The sequence below is a fragment of the Equus przewalskii genome, chromosome 22, assembly GCF_037783145.1.
Source record: "Equus przewalskii isolate Varuska chromosome 22, EquPr2, whole genome shotgun sequence".
Taxonomy (NCBI): domain Eukaryota; kingdom Metazoa; phylum Chordata; class Mammalia; order Perissodactyla; family Equidae; genus Equus; species Equus przewalskii.
The window spans coordinates 36,435,123-36,453,063 of record NC_091852.1 but is presented as its reverse complement, the minus strand read 5'-3'; the positions used below and the strand labels follow the sequence as shown (position 1 = coordinate 36,453,063).

At 42.5% G+C, this 17,941-nt stretch overlaps 1 protein-coding gene across 6 annotated transcripts in view; it reads right to left on the bottom strand.

Moving 5' to 3' along the window:
• Positions 1-17,941, bottom strand: part of ADAMTSL1 (ADAMTS like 1) — an 858,582-nt gene that overhangs the window by 153,161 nt on the left and 687,480 nt on the right. For all 6 annotated transcript variants that reach the window (XM_070589758.1, XM_070589759.1, XM_070589760.1 and 3 more), the window contains one exon: positions 16,704-16,833. In XM_070589758.1, coding sequence (XP_070445859.1) covers positions 16,704-16,833 — 130 coding nt within the window. The remainder of the gene's footprint in view (positions 1-16,703; positions 16,834-17,941) is intronic.

Below are 17,941 nucleotides of genomic sequence, written 5' to 3'. Positions count from 1 at the left end.
GGTGCTGTGGGCAGCCAAAGCCCCAGAGACAAAGGTAACTTAAGTTCACTGCAGTTCAACCTCACAGCCCTCAGGACCCTGCTGATGGCACACGCCTCATCAGCTGAAAGCTGAATGCCCAGCATGTTCCCTTTCTGTCCATCCCAAGTGATGCCAGGCTTTGGTGAGAATTCCAAGAGGCCCATGGCACAGGGCGACACAGTGCTCCAAGCAGGCCCTCCACTGTGTTTAATCAGACCACAGATTCAATTCAAACCTGGCTTGGCGGTGGAAAACAAAAGATAGAGCCATTTGCCCTGGAGACCTCCCAGTCTCAGTGTCCAGAGTCTGATAAGTGAGGAGTTAGGAGAGGAAGCAGCAAGCTATTGATGCAATGTGTGATTAATTCCGTCAGTGCCGGGACACACACACACACACACACACACACAGAGTGGCAGACAGTGCTGGCTCCTTGTACACCAGGAACGCTTCCATTCACCCAACTGTTCTATCCATAGGACGAGCAGCAGCCCCGTGCTCTGCAGCCCTGAAGGGCGTTCACTTGAGCAGTAGGAGTGAGGCCTTTCACAAATGCTTTCTTATGTGACCACACAAAAATGATCTACAGTTATTTTTCAAGTTAGGTTCAAAGATCTCTTCAAGTAGAACGTATGTTTTACTCTTTGATGTTTTGTTATCTCAGGGTGAGTTAAAGGATTATTATCAGGCTAAGCCTGAATACATTTAAATCCTCATATTAGGATTTATATTGGTTATTAAATCCCTCATTTGTTTTTGATGATCCATGATGCTCATTTATTGCTAGCACTTTTATCCCTGGAACACTATTTTTAAACACACTTGGATCTGAATAGAACTGATAAATTGCCCTAAATCCCTGAGTTATGCTTGTTAAGCAGGAGACATGTGAGCATGATGTCAAAGAATCGGACTGACCCAAACTTTGGACTCCAGGGGATCAGGGTGGGAATCTACCTCCATTTGTGTTGACAACTTTGGGTAAGTTATCCACTTTGAATATCAACTTTTTATCTGTAAAATGGGACAACAGCTGCAATAATAGCTCCCAATAGTTACCGGATGCTTATGTACTAGGTACTGTTGTAAGAACTTCATGTGTGCTAACTCACTTAATCCTCACAGCAACTCAAGATATAGGTACTGTTATCACGCCATCTTATATATGAGTTAACTGAAATAATGTGACCAACGTCACAGAACTATTCCATAAGAGATCCAGGATTCAATCCTAAGTGGTTCCTCCAGTGTTTTTCACTGTGTGCTTACCCGCTAGCCTCTAGCTTGCACAGGTGCTGCGAGCAGAATACCACATGGTAGCTGCGATCATTATTATTGTTGTCATAATATCATTCCTCAGACATGAGAGAGGTCAGGAGAAAGAATGGGTCTTCAGGGTTCCTCCTTCTTTTTTTTTTTTTTCCCCTATTTGTGGTTCCTTGGAATTACTGCTATTACTATCGCCAAATTAGAGGAACTATTTTCTATTCAGTCTTGTTTGCTTTATGTGACACTTATGATACTAATTAACAGTTTAGCTTCATGCAGCCCATCATTCCCCAAGCCACAGAGAACTTTCTAGCTGCTCTCTGATCCTCAGAGCACATTATCCATTTTTCCAAGTAGGAAAACAGAAACAGTGGGATAACCCAGTAACTAAATTCTGAATAAGAACACTGGAATCCATATGACTTCCAAGAAAGCATGGAGAGGGTTACTACTCCATGTCACATGGAGGTCAACTGAATTCCTAGTTCTTGACTATCATTCATTTGTACTAAATTGCTAGAACAATCCTCACGCTCTGTGAATGCAGCTATTTTCTTTCTTTCCCTGTCATGGCCCACTTGACTCCTTACCCTCTGCCCTTCACACTCTCAAAAAGTAAGGAATGCTTTTCTTATCGATCACTATGCATATCTTCAGGAAGGATAAAAGCCTTCTACCTGAGGTAACTGGTATCTTCTTAGCTGTACATAAAATACTCAATTCATTACTATAGTGTTAATGAAGTATAGAGAAAGTATAAAAACTTCTTTCAGCAGTTTAATAAGGAAATCCTTTCTTATCCTAATGAAGAGTACATTATGTCCACTGTTGACCAACTGGCTCCCTTATTGTGTCACCTGATTCCAGCTCTTCATGCATCTTTGGCACTAGAAAACTCTTACACAGAGCCTATTCTCCAATAACTAGGCACTCATATAAGTGCTTTACGTACATTAACTTACTAATCTGCACAGAACCCCTATGAGGTAGGCATTATTTCATCCTTATCTTACAGACAAGGAACAAAGGACAGAGAGAGGTTAAGTGACTTGCTCAAGGACACACAGTGGGTAAGTGGCAGAGTTAGGATTTGAACTCAGGAAGTCTGGCTCTAGATCCTACATTATGATTCACTGTATGAGTTTCTGGAATCCACCTGTTTGGTAAATACTGAGCTTGAAGCTGGGAAACATTACTTTTCAGACCTTCAGTTCTAGCTCTGTTAGCCATGGCTACTTGGGCAAGTCACTTAATACCTTTGGCCTCTCTTTCTTCACAGATAAAATGAGGGAATTGGACCAAGTTACATTCTTGGATTCCACAACCCTAGTCACTGAGGGAGACTCATTGTCAAAGTTTTAGATTCTAGACAAGTTTGTCAGCCAAACTACTGGCCACTCTCTGGCTTTTTAGAGTATAAAGAATAGGCCCTATGATCTTTCGGTACTGATAGTACTAACAGGGCAGATAGAGCCGACTGGAACGTGATGAGAATTCGATGTCCACCAAGTTCTTCATGCGACCGTGATCCCTCAACCACCAGAAGTGAAAGAATCCACTAACTGGTTGGCAAAATTTGTTGCCCATAACAAACACAGATTGCCAATGCTAGTTCCGGACTGTGGACTCACAGTGAAGTCTCTCGATCCATGAGCCTGGGGATTTGGAGTGGAAACCTACCATGGGCTTCACGTTTTTAACTGACTTTTCAGGTAGAGAGAGTTCTCTGTGAACAAATGAGTACATCTGATGTTCAGAAAACCCATTCCTTTCAGACACTAGTCTGTCCATAGAGGAGGGTTTGGGGCTCCCAAATGTGATAAGCAGCAAACAAACGATTATGAAACTGGCAGAAATGTTGGGCTAGGCTTCCATTTAGAGTTTACCTATGCTCAGAGAGACAACGGAAAGGGAATTTTATACATTTAAGGGTGAAAAGATGCAGCAAGATATCATAACCAAGTATATAAGATTTCAACACACTACCTTACTATATGTCAAGAGAAAGGAATACAATGCATGGGCCCACTTTCTAGACCTCGACAGATACACAGCTGCAGCAAGACCATGTGTGGTGAAAAGTAGTCTACTTCTTGCCAACCTTGTTCCACAGAACTACGCTCCGGGAGGACTTCAGTATGCAAGGGTGAGCTGGAAAACAGCACTTTTCTTTTCTAGATCAAGGGAGGGTCAATCCAGCCCACATGTGGTTTCACTTCACTCCACCATGGGTCAGTTATATCGTCAACCTCCATTATGTTAAAGATAAAGTGCATGACAGTGCCCATTTTCACAGAAGGTGTTTCTAGGTGTGTCTGGGATGTGCCTTCAGAAGGCCTGAAGAAGTGCCTAGCAGGTCATATAGAATAAAGAGAGAAATGGAAGCTTTCCTGTCCCCCAAGCTGTCATCTTACTCCCCCACCCCCCCCCCCACCAACCCCTTCTCTGGTTGCAAACAAACGGTCTACCATTAGTGCTAAAAAAAAGCCACAAAATTGAACTTGAGAGTGAGGTGCATCTTGTGAGGAGGATCTGGCTCCACTATCAGTCTCTCCCCACATCATAATTCTGGCATCATTTTCCTCACAAAAAGAGCATTGATAAATGGTATCTGTCTAGTTGTGGTGGATTTTACATCAATAAATTCCTTGCTTATAACAGTTTCCTTCTGTGATTTTTCCACAGCTTGATGAAGCTTAAAATTGTACAAGCTCTGTGCATTGCAATCTTTGACTTTGTTGGCTTGCTAGTCTGGGGAAGGAGTTGAGGCAGGTAAAGTGTGGGAGATAGGTGGGGGCGGGGTGAGCAACAGACCACCCACAGAGATTTTTTTTACTTTCAGGAAATTTCCCCAGAAAACGCATCAGTGATACATAAGCTTCCTTTTCTATCATTAAGAACTGTAATTCAATTTCTCCAAGAACATCCTGGACATATTCAGCAATGATCTATAGAGTCCTCCCACAGACACTTAGACTCTAATAAAGGCGAAATCCATGTTTGGCATGTGGGGGTTTACCAAGGCCAGAGTATAAATTTCCTTCTTGTTTACTCCTTAAACTTTGAAACATCTCCCAAACTAAGATTTCTCTGTAATGTTGCTGTCTCTGTGTGTTAAGCAAATCTTCCAATGACATCTGCACAATGAGTAAGTATTGGAGGACGAAGATTAGACAGCGGGGCCCTGAAACACCAGCCCTCCGAAATATCTCACGTGGCAAGAGATGAAGTGCTGGCTTAAAAGGAGAAACAAACAGAGTAATAATTCAGTATCTTGTATTTACATAACACCCAGTTTCACAGAACTCAGAGAACTTTGTAGAACTTTCTAATCCAAGAGCTCTTGACCCTGAGTTTACAGCTGAGGGAAATGGCAAGATTAGGGACTGGATGAGCCAAGTGGTCCTTCTGTTTTCCATGATTCTCCATCATTGTCTGAAGATGCAACACAAATACACTGCCCCATATTCTACGTCCCTCTCTTGAATCTCCTGAGCCATCAGAGCTGTCTGAGGACAGCACGGTACCTTGGAGAGGACATGGATGTTACAGATAAATGATCAAGCTCCAAGTTCTAGTGTTACTCTCAGGGACAGAGATCCAAGAAAGCTGGTATTAAATTAATCTGACCCATTTTAAGTAGTTGGCATAATTTTATAGCATTATGTGGTTATGGGACATAAATACATCAGATCCCTGGTAATTAATTGAGAGAAACCAGAGACACTCTTAGAATAGAGGGGAATCAAGCATTTTTAGGCTCATCTGGAAGACTGAAAGGGCACAGAAGGCAGGACACAAAGCTGCCCCAATGACCTTTGAAATACCTGGATTGGGACATTGGGGGAATATCTGAGTAATACATCAACAACACATTTGATTAGAATTTTAGGAAAAAAAATACTTTGACATCTATAAGAACAAGAGACTCAGCTGAGTGCTCATCTTCTCTGGGTCACCTTCCCTGATCTGGATTAGGGGACTCATCTCAGTGTTCCCAGACGACAGTCATTCGTATGTCTGCTATGGCCATTACGACCATGTATTGTCATGATCTTTCTGTGTACTGGCCTCCCAACAAGCTGTTAGCACTTGGCCCATGGTCTGTGTCCTAGACTTGTTTGTTTCTTCAGAGCCTACAACACAGCAAGAATTTAATAAATGTTTGCTGAACTGAGCTAGATTTTCTTTTAACCAGCAGAAAATGCCCACCTCCAGAGGCTAGAGCTTATACAAGGAGATAATCAGGGGCCAGATATCCTTGTCTTAGACTAGGAAGCCCCTTTTCTCTGTAACAGAGCTTGTCTCTCCTTCCTTCAGGAGAAATGGTGAGAGCCCCAGTTCCCTAAAGTGCACACACATCACCCACATCCTGCAACCCAGGTACAACTTCTTATAGAGATGTGTTAACAAAACACAGCTAATGCCTGTTACTATTTACTGAGTACTTAATATGTGCTAGGTACTATGCTAAGCCCTCAACATACATATCCTCACAACAACTACCTAAGAGTTAAAGATGAAGATACTGAAGCTCTAAAAAGTGAAATCCTCTGCCCAAGGCCAATGAGCAGGTAAGTGTATGAACTGGATTTACCCCAGATTTGTATGACTCCCATGCTTTTAAGGCTGGAATGAAGGACTGGGCATCAGTCATTTACACTTAAGTGTGAATTAGATTAGGTAGTTTTGTTTCTCTAATTCTTAGTTGAGTTGAACTGAATGAATGGGGGGGGTGGGTGCAAGGATAAGGGTTGAAAGAATCAGGGCCATGCATAAGTGGTAGAGAAGGGTCATCTGGGAATTTGGGTAGTCAGAGGGCATTAAGATTAAGTCTCTGGAAGAGAGAGGAAAGAGGTACTAGGAAAGAGTCAGAGAAGAGAGTGGCAGATCCAGGGTTGCACTGGGGAAACTGGGGAAAGAGAAGTGCGTGCATGCATGTGTGTGTGTGTGTGTGTAAGAGGGTAATGGTGTTGGTAATTTACAACATGCATAGGCCATCAGCTAAGCATAAACTAAGCCAGTGGTTGTTAGTAGTGGCAGAGCAAAGATGCAAAGCTCCAAGACAGCCACCAATGTCTTCCAGATTCAAAAGCTCAGGCTGCATCTCTTTGTATGACTTCGTATTTCTTTACAAAAATGTTTTCTTAGGAACTGAGTGCTTTGCTGGATGGCTCAGTGCTGGGTTTTAAGACATCGCTTTAGGTCTATTTGACTTCTGTTTTAGTGTGGTTCATTTCCTGTGTGTGTGGCTTTGCCCCGAGAAGTGGGTGCTCTAATGAATCTTTCACTGTCTCTTAAGCACCAGCTTTTACCAAGAGTCTAGGTCTACTCTTGGCAACTGAGAGTATGAGATGAAGGTTCTCTGCTGCAGATAAAGAAAGAAGAGCCTGTTAACTTGCTTATGATCTTTACTAGGTTATCAGCTACTAGGGAGCTAGGAGGACTCCTTCTTTTCACTGTGGTAATTCTCATGCCTAGAGCTTAGTACCTAGAATAGGATAGGGGTTGAGGGATTGATGGAGGGATGGATGGAGGGATGGATGGAAGGAAGGATGGAGGATGTATAAACATCATTAATAGAGGCAAAAACTGAACCGCAAGCTCTTTATAATAACTTTGCAATTAAACATACCTTGTTCCAAATCTGAACCTGCCACCAGCTAGTTACACGATCCCTCTAAAGACTCAGTTTCCTCAGATGTAAAGTTAGGATAGAGAGAGTAAATCCTCATAAAACTGTGAGGAAGATTAAACAAAATGATGTATGTACAGTGATAAGCACAGGGCCTGGCATATTGTAAACTCCCCTTAAATGGAAGCTAGTAGGGAAGCCCTACCTTGCTCTAAGATGGCCCGTGTAGGTTAGCAACGATCTGGAGGCAAAATGCCCTGAACCTTACCTGTACCTTGGTTTGGATTTTACTTCTTTTCTTTCCTTTACTCTCTTCATTTCCTTCCTTCTTCCTTTTCCTCCTCTCTCCCACAGGTATTTGAAGAGACAACCAGTTAGGCATAAAATTATTTATATAAGCGTCCTGATTTCTTCCTGACTTATCACAGAATTTTCTGACCATTAGGACACCGATGCTCATTTCCAGGACTCACATGTCACCTGCCCACAGGCCTTACTTCCTCCAATCATGTCATACAGGATATTAGCTTTTTAGGGATATTTGGACTCTGTCTCCCTTCTCTCACTCCATCATCTCATTACTGTTCTTAACAAACACACCTTATTGGATTAGGTGTTAAAGTCAAACAGAATGTCCCAACAACTTCTACCTCTTGCAGGCCTGGTGGAATCCATGAGAACCAGCTGCTCCGCTTCCTGCTCTAGAAGTGCCTAAGAGATCTGGCAAGGGTTGTACAGAAAGCTGGCTTGAAGCTGGGTTCTACTCACACCCTCCCCTTTACTCTGCTCCCACACTAGCTGGTTAAGAAAATTCAGGAATAAACTGCAACAACTAAAAAATAAATATGAAGTTCTTCTTATATCATGTGATTTCCTGCATAGGGAACTAAGAGGGATGGCAGACCCCTATTATTTTGAGTGTCTACTCTATGAGGTAAGAACTGGCTGAGTGATTTACATGCGTGATCATCCTTATGACGCCCCTCTGTGGTTCGCACCATTATCTTTGTTTTACAGTTAAGGATGCCTGAGTCTTAGAGAGGCTAAAGTAGCTGACCAAAGGCCACAAAGCCAGTGAGAGAGCCAATATCTCTCTGACCTCAAAACACACGATTTCTCTTTTATTCCAGGCAATCTCCCTGTTCCTGGTGGGGAATATTCAGCTTTGGCATCGCCAAGTCTCCTTTTGGTTCTTGTCCTGAAGTCACCCCATTGCCAAGTGTTGCCAAGATTCTTATTAGGAAAAATATGGTGTCTGATTTAAAAAAAATCATGCTAAGATGCTAATGAGCTACCTTTCCCAGAGACATGCACACCATCAGAGCAAACCATGGGTTTGGAGTTTAACACCGTTGCTAATAGTGGAATGAGTGACAAGTTCTCTGCAACCTGGGCAGAGGGCCCTTTTTGGCTCTTTGAATCACATGAGTAGCTACCTCTGGCCAGCCAGAAAGGCAGTTCTATCTAGCCACTCAGGAACCAGAGTTAACAGCAGTAAGCACAGAGAATGCATCACCTTTGGCTGTTCTAGCATATGGCCTATGGCTTATGTCCATGTCTGTCTAGGTCTCAAGGACAATCGCTCCACAAGTAAAATAAGAAGTCCTGTGAGAAGCAGTGAGCATCTGGTGGGTCTGGAATTGTGTTAATCCAATGACAATCATTCTAGGCTTAATTGTGTCACTAACACAAACACCAAAATTTCCTGCAGCCCCAGTAAAGATAACAAAATGATAAAGAAGAAAAGGAATGGTAAGGACAAGTATGAAGGAAACTGTGATTCACCATAGGAAAGGCAGTAGTTGGCTAGGCTCTGCTTTGTGACAGCTCTTTCTGTAACTGTGGCAGATAACCTACGACCTGCCTGACCTTGGGTTGGCGCCGTGACAGAAATAATATTTTCGGAAGGATCAACTGTTTCTGAACTGTATCCCCCAGGTTACTGGGAACAAATCAGAGCATTCTCTTTTTCACTCCCTCATTTTTATGTTGCTTAAACATCTCTTTTTCTCTATTTCTTTCTCAAGTCTTTTTCCTACTTTTCTGTTTTCCAAGTTTACAGAACATAGTAACATAGCAGATTTTTAACACTAAGGTCATAGAAAAAACCCCTTCATATCAAATTGCACATAAGACCTTCTTTCAAAATTTCCGAAGAAGGCATCGGGTACACTTAGGCAGCAATAATTCTCATTTCAAAGCTTTGGCAAAATCATTGCTTGCCCTTAAATTGTTACTTAAGAACTATAGAAACACTGGATTATAGAGAAAGGCAAAAAAAAGTAGAAAAGATTTACTTTGGGAGTCTCCACTCTACTTCTGTCGATTGATTTGTAAGCTGGAAAGTTTTTGGACTGTAAAACTCCAGTGTTTCGTCACCATATTCACAGCAAAAAGCTATGTGGTGGTGATCTTTCCATCCCCGTGGTGCTTACGAGCAATGGGATTGATGACTAGTACAGAGATGTCGGCTCTTGGAGCAGTGAAGGATGCAAGAAGTTGTTTTGTTTAATTACTGTCTTCATAGGGGCAGCACTTAAAATCTCCAAGATAAAAAAAAGGTAATGGCTTCTCCAGGACTCCCCAAAACTCGGGCTTTACCTGCTTCAGGGAATAAAGTGGGTTTGTTGATCAATGTAGCCCCAGCACAATGCCCAGCACAAAATAGGCATTCAATAAATATTTGTTCAATGGAGGCTGAATGAAGAGAAATTCTGTTTATCTTAAAGGGCACTATAAAATCCTAAATCGAGAGATGCAGAATCTTTTGCATCCTTTTCCACAAGGGAAACACCATTAAGGTATTAGGAAAACGTTCATCATTTCAGTGTTTCACCACCCTTGCTGCCTGAATGCTCTCCTAAACCTTTCTTATGGAAATGTAAGTCTTGTCCTCATGGCTCCTTAATTTATAGTTAAAGCCAGTTCCTGCTTTGTGACTAATAGAGGTGCTTTGTCTTGGGGACTTAAATTTGACTCAAGGTATTTTCCTAATAGAATTCACTTTTTCTTTCTTTCTTGAAAACTTCAATTCTGTGCGTAATTATCATTACCTTGGAAGAATCAGAACGTTAGAGCTGGAAGGGCATCAGGGATCACCCAGCTGCACCGCTCATTCCTTCCTTTATGACACTATTACTTGGGGCTCTGTCCTCCTGCCAGGTGGACAGCCTAAGTCCACACCATACTGGGTTGCTTGTGAGGGCTTACAAATGCTAACACACCTAGGACAAGAGGTCAATATTACTTTCAATGAAAATGTAATGGTGTAGATCACAGAGCACACACTATTCGTGACTCTATATGAGAAAAAGTGCAGATGCCTATCATATAATAAAAGCTAGCCACTATTAACACTTTTGCTGGGTTGGACGAGCAGTCAGTCATCTTTCTCCAAGCAAATCTGACAGGTCCACTTCCTTCCATGGCTCTGCATTGCCTATCGGGCATCAAGTCCAGATAACACAACCTAGCATATTGGGCTATCCTGGATCTGGCCCCTGTCTGTCCTCTAACACTAGCTTTCATTTCTCGTCCTTTCTTTTGTGTTCATGCTTTTCCTTCTGCATACGACATCTCTCTCTCTTCTTCACCTGGGTAATTCCTACTTATGTTTTATGATTCTGCACAGGCATCACCTCTTCCAGGAAGCCTTCCCTCAGCCTCAGGCCCCACAGAACTTTGTGCTTGCCTCATTCACAGCAGCTACTGTTTTGAAATCTTCTTCCTCCACTAACGGGTAACTCTTTTAGAACAGGGATTTGTCTTCCAGTCACCTCTGAGGACCAAGTACAAGCAGCCTGCTATAATGAAGATGCCCAGGGCATTTTTATTTTTTATTGAATTGAGATGTAAAACACTTTGCCATATTTTTTGTGAAGAAGGTTAACTTCAGGCAATGGTCTGTATAAAGACTTTCCCAGAGTCCAGGCAGAATTATGTGGTCTAAGGGGCTGTCCAATTACATAGACGTTAAGAAACCAGGGAAGCTTCCCTCTCCGAGCTTAATTGAATGGATTTTCCTAAAGCTGATATTTCTACCTTTCTAGAATGAGTCATTTGTGCTTTCAGGTGACATGATGGGAAGGTAGATCAAATCTCTTGATTTTTACCCCAGATTCATGCAACAACTAAATCTATGCATACAAAGCAATTTCTAATAACAGAGTTCATTCCACGGAGGCTTGAGGGTGATATAATTGGTGATGTGTAAAATGGGCTCTTTTTAGGAGAAATGAAAATTTAAGCCCGGAGGCAAGCGCACATGTGACGTTTACCCTTGTTGATGTCAAAATGCTGCCGGGGACAATTCTGATCACTGGGCCAACACATTCCTGGGTAGACAAATAACAGAGGCTGCCACTGGGCCAATCAGGTCCAGTAGTTAAGAAACAGGTCTTGGCAGGTTCCTCTGTTGTAACTTGTCCATCAATGGAAGAAAAGAGAGAGAGAGAGACAGTATAATTATGCATCTGGATTTCCAAGGAGGATGACGGTAGTAACAGCATTAGCTCTCCAAAGGCGCCTGAACATGGCCCCTGAATCTGGACTCAATTTCTGTGGACGCCAGTGAGCTTTGGTGTGCTTTTGCTTTAAGCACTTAAAAGTTAGTACGGACAGAGCCAGAAGGCAGCATATGGAAACTTTGGGAACACAGCAGAAGATAAACCAATATTTAGAGAACATGTTGAAACAGTAACCCTTAAAACAAGTTGTCAAAGGGGAAGGTGACTGCAAAGCTTTGAAAACTCCATCAAATAAATTAAAACATGATTGTGTAAAAGGCAACAGCTTCTGCTCTAGCCATTTTAGGCTAATATAAAAGAAAATTAGAAATTGGAAATCATTTGCTGTTAGTCCGCATGGATTTTGTTAGCGTACAATAAAATAGGCATTCTGAAGTTTGCTTTTAAAGATGAGACCCTATGACCTTTAAGACGTTTTTCTTAACTCTCTAGTCTGAAAGAGGGATTCTCAACCTTCGTTTATAGTTCTTCCTGGTTCTAGGAACCACTCTAGGTCTGAGAAGAGATTGGGGTTGGGGCTGGGGGCAGACACCGAGTACTGTTCCTGGAATTATGGGCTCTTTTTCCTCCTTCGCTGTTTATCTATTCTGCACCACTCAGCTGTTCTCTGTTGCACAGAAATAAAAGTTTAGTTTAAAAAGTATGTTAGAACAAAGCTGTAGAAATTGCCTTGGAATTTCCTTCATTTTCAGCCATCTGGCTTTCATTGCTTACTTCTTTCCCCTCCTCCACGTACGTTTACCAAATCTTTTCAACACACACTGGCCAAGCTATCAAATGCTTATAATTAATAACAGTCATAGCCCTTTTTTTCTTTTAAGGTAGTGCTTTCTGGCTTTCCTTGGGCTGCTCATGTCATTACTAGTACAAACCAGGGAGATGGTCGATAAGACTTATCAAGACTTAGCTGAATAAGAGAGAAAATCTAATCAAATTTGCGTTAAACCATGAATACAAAAATTATGTTTAATTTCAAACTAAAAGTATTTCTCACCAAGAAATGAAAGAGAAGAAGAAGAGAATTAATTTTTCTGAGTACCTACTATGATCCTATTTTAGAGATGAAGAATCTGAGGATCCACAAAGATATATGACCTCTCGAAGGTCACATAGCTAAACATGACAGAGAAGAACTCGACCGTATGTCTAAATCTATCTGTTGGGTTTTATTTTGGTGGTTTCAGGGATGGGCAATATCTTTATTGCATACTATTAAGTGTAAAATCAAGTTGCCAAACAATATATACAATATGATCCCGTTTACAAAGGGAATAAAACCGTATGTATTTGTATGTGTTCGTATATGTATATAAATTCATAGAAAAGCTATGGAGATGTATGCACCAAACCATTAACAGTGGTTATTTCTGAGGAGAAGGAGGAGTGGAACCACAGAGCCTAGTGGTGAAAGGGGAACGTATGACTTTCTTTCCTGATACTTCTGCTATGGTTGACTTTTAAAGAACGAGAATATTCATGTATCAGTTATACAATTATAATACTCAGGAAGCTTTCTTCTTGGGAACAGGAGGCTGACTTCTTTCCTAATGACTGGTCTTAGCTTCTTTTTGGATACTTCTGCCTTAAGCTAGTCCAACCCACTAGTGAAGGCGGATGGGGGGTGGGGCTTCCAGATACTAATTACTCAAGTGGTGGTAAAGGTGCCTAAAATTATTTTTCTTTCTTGTAATGATAACTTCTTTGCTGTCACCTTGATGCAAAATTCACATGGTCAGCTCACAGGCAAAATGATCCTAATTTCTTCTGGCCAGTTTTAGGCAAGATTGTTAAGGCATTAACACCTGTCTTCAACATACTACCTTCCATCTCTCCCACCAATGAAACTCCTCCCTGGGTAATGCTAAGGATTTACTCAACCTTCATTGTGTCCATTCTCCCCTCTATTAAAGCTTGCCTCTTATTTTGGGTATGCTTTGCTGTACATGGCTGCTGACATACTTTTCCAAAGGCTATTTATACTTAAATTCGTATTTAAAGCCTTAAACCTAAGAAAGGCACTCTAATAATGGCATTTTCAGCATTATCTGGTGGGTGGGGGAGAAGGGAGAAGGGGGATGGAGAGCAGAGATAGCACTGGGGTCTTCCCAGCTATCACTAATAACAGGGTCTAAACATTACTACTTATAAATTTGGCCCTAGTCCTTTGTACTCATTTATTCAATAAACAATAATAAGGACCTGCCATGTGTCAGACATTTATGTTAGGCGCTAGTTGCATAGGGAGGAGGATTAAGACATAAAACTGACAGCAAGGTCTTTAAAATATAGTCCTCTTAAATAAATAACTATTTTTTTAAGTGCCCTAAAAAAATGAAAGCAGTCTGTGTCCATGCACACACACACACACAAGTTAGAACAATCAGAATACCTCCGGCTTGAGAATAGACCCTTCCTGCTGTGAACAGCTTGGTATGAGAATATTCTGCTTAAACCTGATGAAAGTTGGACATGTGCTTCTGATACCAGCTCTGCCATTCACACCGAGTAAGTCGGGGGAAGGTAAGTTTAATCTTAGAAGACTGCCCAGTTAGGACATGCCCTCTAGGGCCTTTGGTATTTTCCATGTGATCTGATAACTCAGACCACACACAAGAGGGAAAGTGGCTTTCTAACTGGTATTCTACCAGATTAACAACTGCCTGGGAAAGCTACTTATCTTAACAAATGGCAGCATCTCAGAGACATAAGCCCAGTGACCAAGACTTGGAACATCATTTCTGCATATCCTATGGAAAATGCTATGGTTTTTTGAAGACCTGACCATCAGCACAGTCCAAGATCCCAAACGACAGTGTATAGAATCTTGGAGCCCATCAGAGGACACCCTTAAATGTGCAGGGAACACTAATCCATGCATAATAAAAGTTGTAAATTAAAGATTTAAATTCCTCCCAACTGAACAGAAGGTGCTTGGGAACCACACACTATTATGCCCCTACCAAACACATGTTCTCTTCATATACATCTACACCAACCTTCAGAAAGGGAGCTTTGTTTTCCTCTGATGTCATACTGAAATATTTCACAGGAGGTGCACCTCCATAGATTTCTCACTTTTAAGATGAAAATCTGCTTTAGCTCTTTAATGGGAGATGAAGAGAGCGAGTCACATCAGGCCACTGTACTTTGGCTCACTTTGTTTTTCAATTAGCATCAGTCTACAAATGCTCAGCTGTGTGTGGTTGGCCCAAGAAACCCCTGGCTGTGCCAGTAAGAGAGGTCTTGCCTATCAGTCTGACAACTGGCTGGTGGAAAGTCAAAATACTGAGTTTATGTGGAGTAAATGCAATAAAGTTAAGCTTAACAAGAGTTCTTGTCCAGGAGTCAATAAAAAGGTTGTAGAGGACATTAAGCTTATCTAATTTAACCACAGTCAGTACTTTGAGGATGGGAAATAACATCTTGTGTCCTATTTCTTCTGCTGCCCCAGGAAGGGATGGGCTTAGTGGCCGCAAATCCCAGATGATTTTCAGCTAGTCCCAGCACTGACTCCTCGGCATTGCCTCAGATCATCACAGCATTTAGACGTCATTGCAACACTGGAATGTGGTTAGAAAGACACTTATATGCTTGTTTTAAGTGATAGTTAACCAGCAGAACAGAAATGACATCAAGTATCAGCACAAAGCAGCAGCAGCAGCAGGCTAAAGCTTCTGCCTACAGAATAGGGACGAGTCACAGGATTGTTGAGAAGGACATGGTGACCTCGGATCCTCTTGTATAGCCAATTCACTTGGCAGATTTGGAAAGAGAAAGGGCAGACACCTTGCCCAATGCCACATAGTTAGTGAGTGACAGACTTATGAGGAGAAACCAGGCCTCTGGACCTCACAGCCAAAGCCCTTGCAGGCTGTCCATACTGAAACCACTCTGCTTCTTTCTACATGGGGAGAGTGCAGTCAAATAGAAGGGCTTTGGACCTTGCCCATGCAGTTAGGTCTTAGATTCACCCAACGGGAGAACTGTGAAGGTAGCACAGAGATGTGGGACCAGGTCAGACAGGAAAAGAAAAGAAGTTTCTAAGGATTCCATGCACTGGATCTGGCTTTTCTGGGTCCAGCCCCTGACTCTGTTTTACTGGCTGCTGTTCTCACAGGTGGGGGCTGCTCCTAGCAGTGGCTAACTGATTTTCTGGGTGGCTTGGAGAATACAGCACTACTGGCCTTCCTCACTTCTGCATTTGAAGAGGGAAGCCAGGCCCACCATTCAGATAAATACATGGAACGACTCTGGTGACTAGCAGGAGAAGTGTTGGTGTAAGACTGTGCCCTGATCTGATCTGAGGAGGCTTGTAATCAGTACCCTCGAAGTCCCAAAGAACGGCATCTAGTTGCCTGAGAAATAGACAAGCAGCATCAGCTTGACCAGCAAACTATTATTAATTCCTGAAGGCAACACATTGTTTCTTACACGATACTTTGCAGAAACAGAAGAAATGTCATTCAGAAACAGCATTCCCCTTGGCATCCAGGATATGACCTTATCCAGTAATGCTCTTCATCCCATCAGCAGACTTGAAAGTCTGGCTTTGGTTCTTTACACATCTCCCTTTGAAACCAGAATCATAGATGAGATGGTTTAGCTTCTGCAGAGGTTTGTTCCAAAGATGTATCTGAAGGCAAGTCTCAAGACACCATAAAATTGTGCAGACTGAAGCAGTGGTTGGATTGATTAACTAAGAGTCAAATTTGGGTAATAGTGAGACCAGACAGGAGTGAGCAATGAAATGCTCTAATTGATTTTATGCATGTGGAATGACACACATGCACCCTGGAGCAGGCTGTAATGAATCTGCATGCTCTGTGCATACAGATTTCACAGCAGATCAATTAAATCACCCAGATGCTTCAGTTCCTTATACCCTGCAATCTGTGAGTCAATCCATTACTATGGCTTGAGGGCTCGGGATATGGGCTAAAAGGTGGCAAGACCACGAAGTCTGTGGTCAGTTCACGTTCCCTTCAGGAAAAAGCTGCAATGAGGCACGTGCACATATCGGCCATGACACAGGGCTCGTGCACGGAGCCTTCTGGACCCTGAGCATGACCGTCGGGCTGGGATTCCAAAGCCCTGGTTTCAATTAAATTTAAGTGGATTTGACTAAAAGTTTGAACTGATGCTAACAGGTTTTCAAAACACTGGATAACAATAAGTGTCCCAGTCTTGCTCATAGACAGATGCATGCAGTTCTAAACACACTTCTGGGTAGCTGGGCAGGCAACACGCCCCCTTACCTTGCAGGGCAGGGATCCAAACTGCAGGATTTGAGGAGCTGCGGGGGCCTGCGGCTGGCCACGCACAGGTTCTCATCAGCAGGCTCCCGAGTCTGTTTGTTCAGGCAGCTTACCACAGCCTCCTGGACACCTGTGTACAAATCACACTGTCAGGCCAGAGTGGACGCGTGTGGGGTGATGAAGTGTAGACAAGGCAGCTGGTGGGAGGGCTCTGGGATGGTAGGACTCTGGCTGCATGTCAGAGATGGCAGTTTAAAGCCCGGGACAGCCCATCTCGCCAAGCATCACTCCATCTGGGAGGAAGTACTCAGATGCTGGTGCCTCTGGAAGTATGCCCCTTGAGGAGGGCAATTCCCCTAAAGAGGAAAGGCTGCCACTAATACTGTTGAAATGCTTTAAAAAATGCCACCAAGCTATATAGCTGCCAATGCTGAAATGTGATAATTTAATGCAGAAGGAGGGCAGGGTGACCAAAAAAAAAAAAAAATGGCCCCACGACCTTCGCAAGTTATGTTTTAATCAATAGGAGATTGCTGTAGTTGGAAAGGAGGCCAAGAGCAACGTATTAATATCCAACATTCTGTAAATTGCTGTTTTCCTGGGGCCTTGCATCCAGAACTTCAACTTTTTTGGTTTCTTTTGGGGTCTGGTTTATTTCTTTAGTGACCCAGGGCAGCTTTGGAAGTTGGAACAAAGAGAGAGAGAAAAAGATGTATAATGAATACATCCATGGAAGACAATCTTCCCTATATCCATGGAAAACAATGTTCCACTGACACCCACACGCCCCTGACTCAGAGCTGGTACAACAGGGGTTTGATCAATAACTGGCACACGGTTACTTGGCAGGTCTTCCAAGATGGTGTGCAGGATCTCTCACAGAGACTTTCCTGGACAAGGGGACATTTAACTGGGTAAGGTAAGGACAAGACATTTCGTTCTGGTGCCCAAAGTCATAATAACCGCAGTCAAAATCGACAGGTTGCACACTATCAGCCAGGTACCAAGGCTAAGAGCTTGACATGCATTATTCAATCGTCTCAACCACTCCACGGGGTAAGCACTATTTTTATCCTCATTTTACAGATAAGAAAACTGAGGCTTAGCAGGGTGAAAAGATTCGCTAAGGTCGTGCTGTTGATGAATGGTGAAGCTGTGCCTTACCACTGGAGCGTTAATGACTGACAACATTAACATTTAAAAATACATTGTAACATTGAAAAAAAAAAACGGCTGTT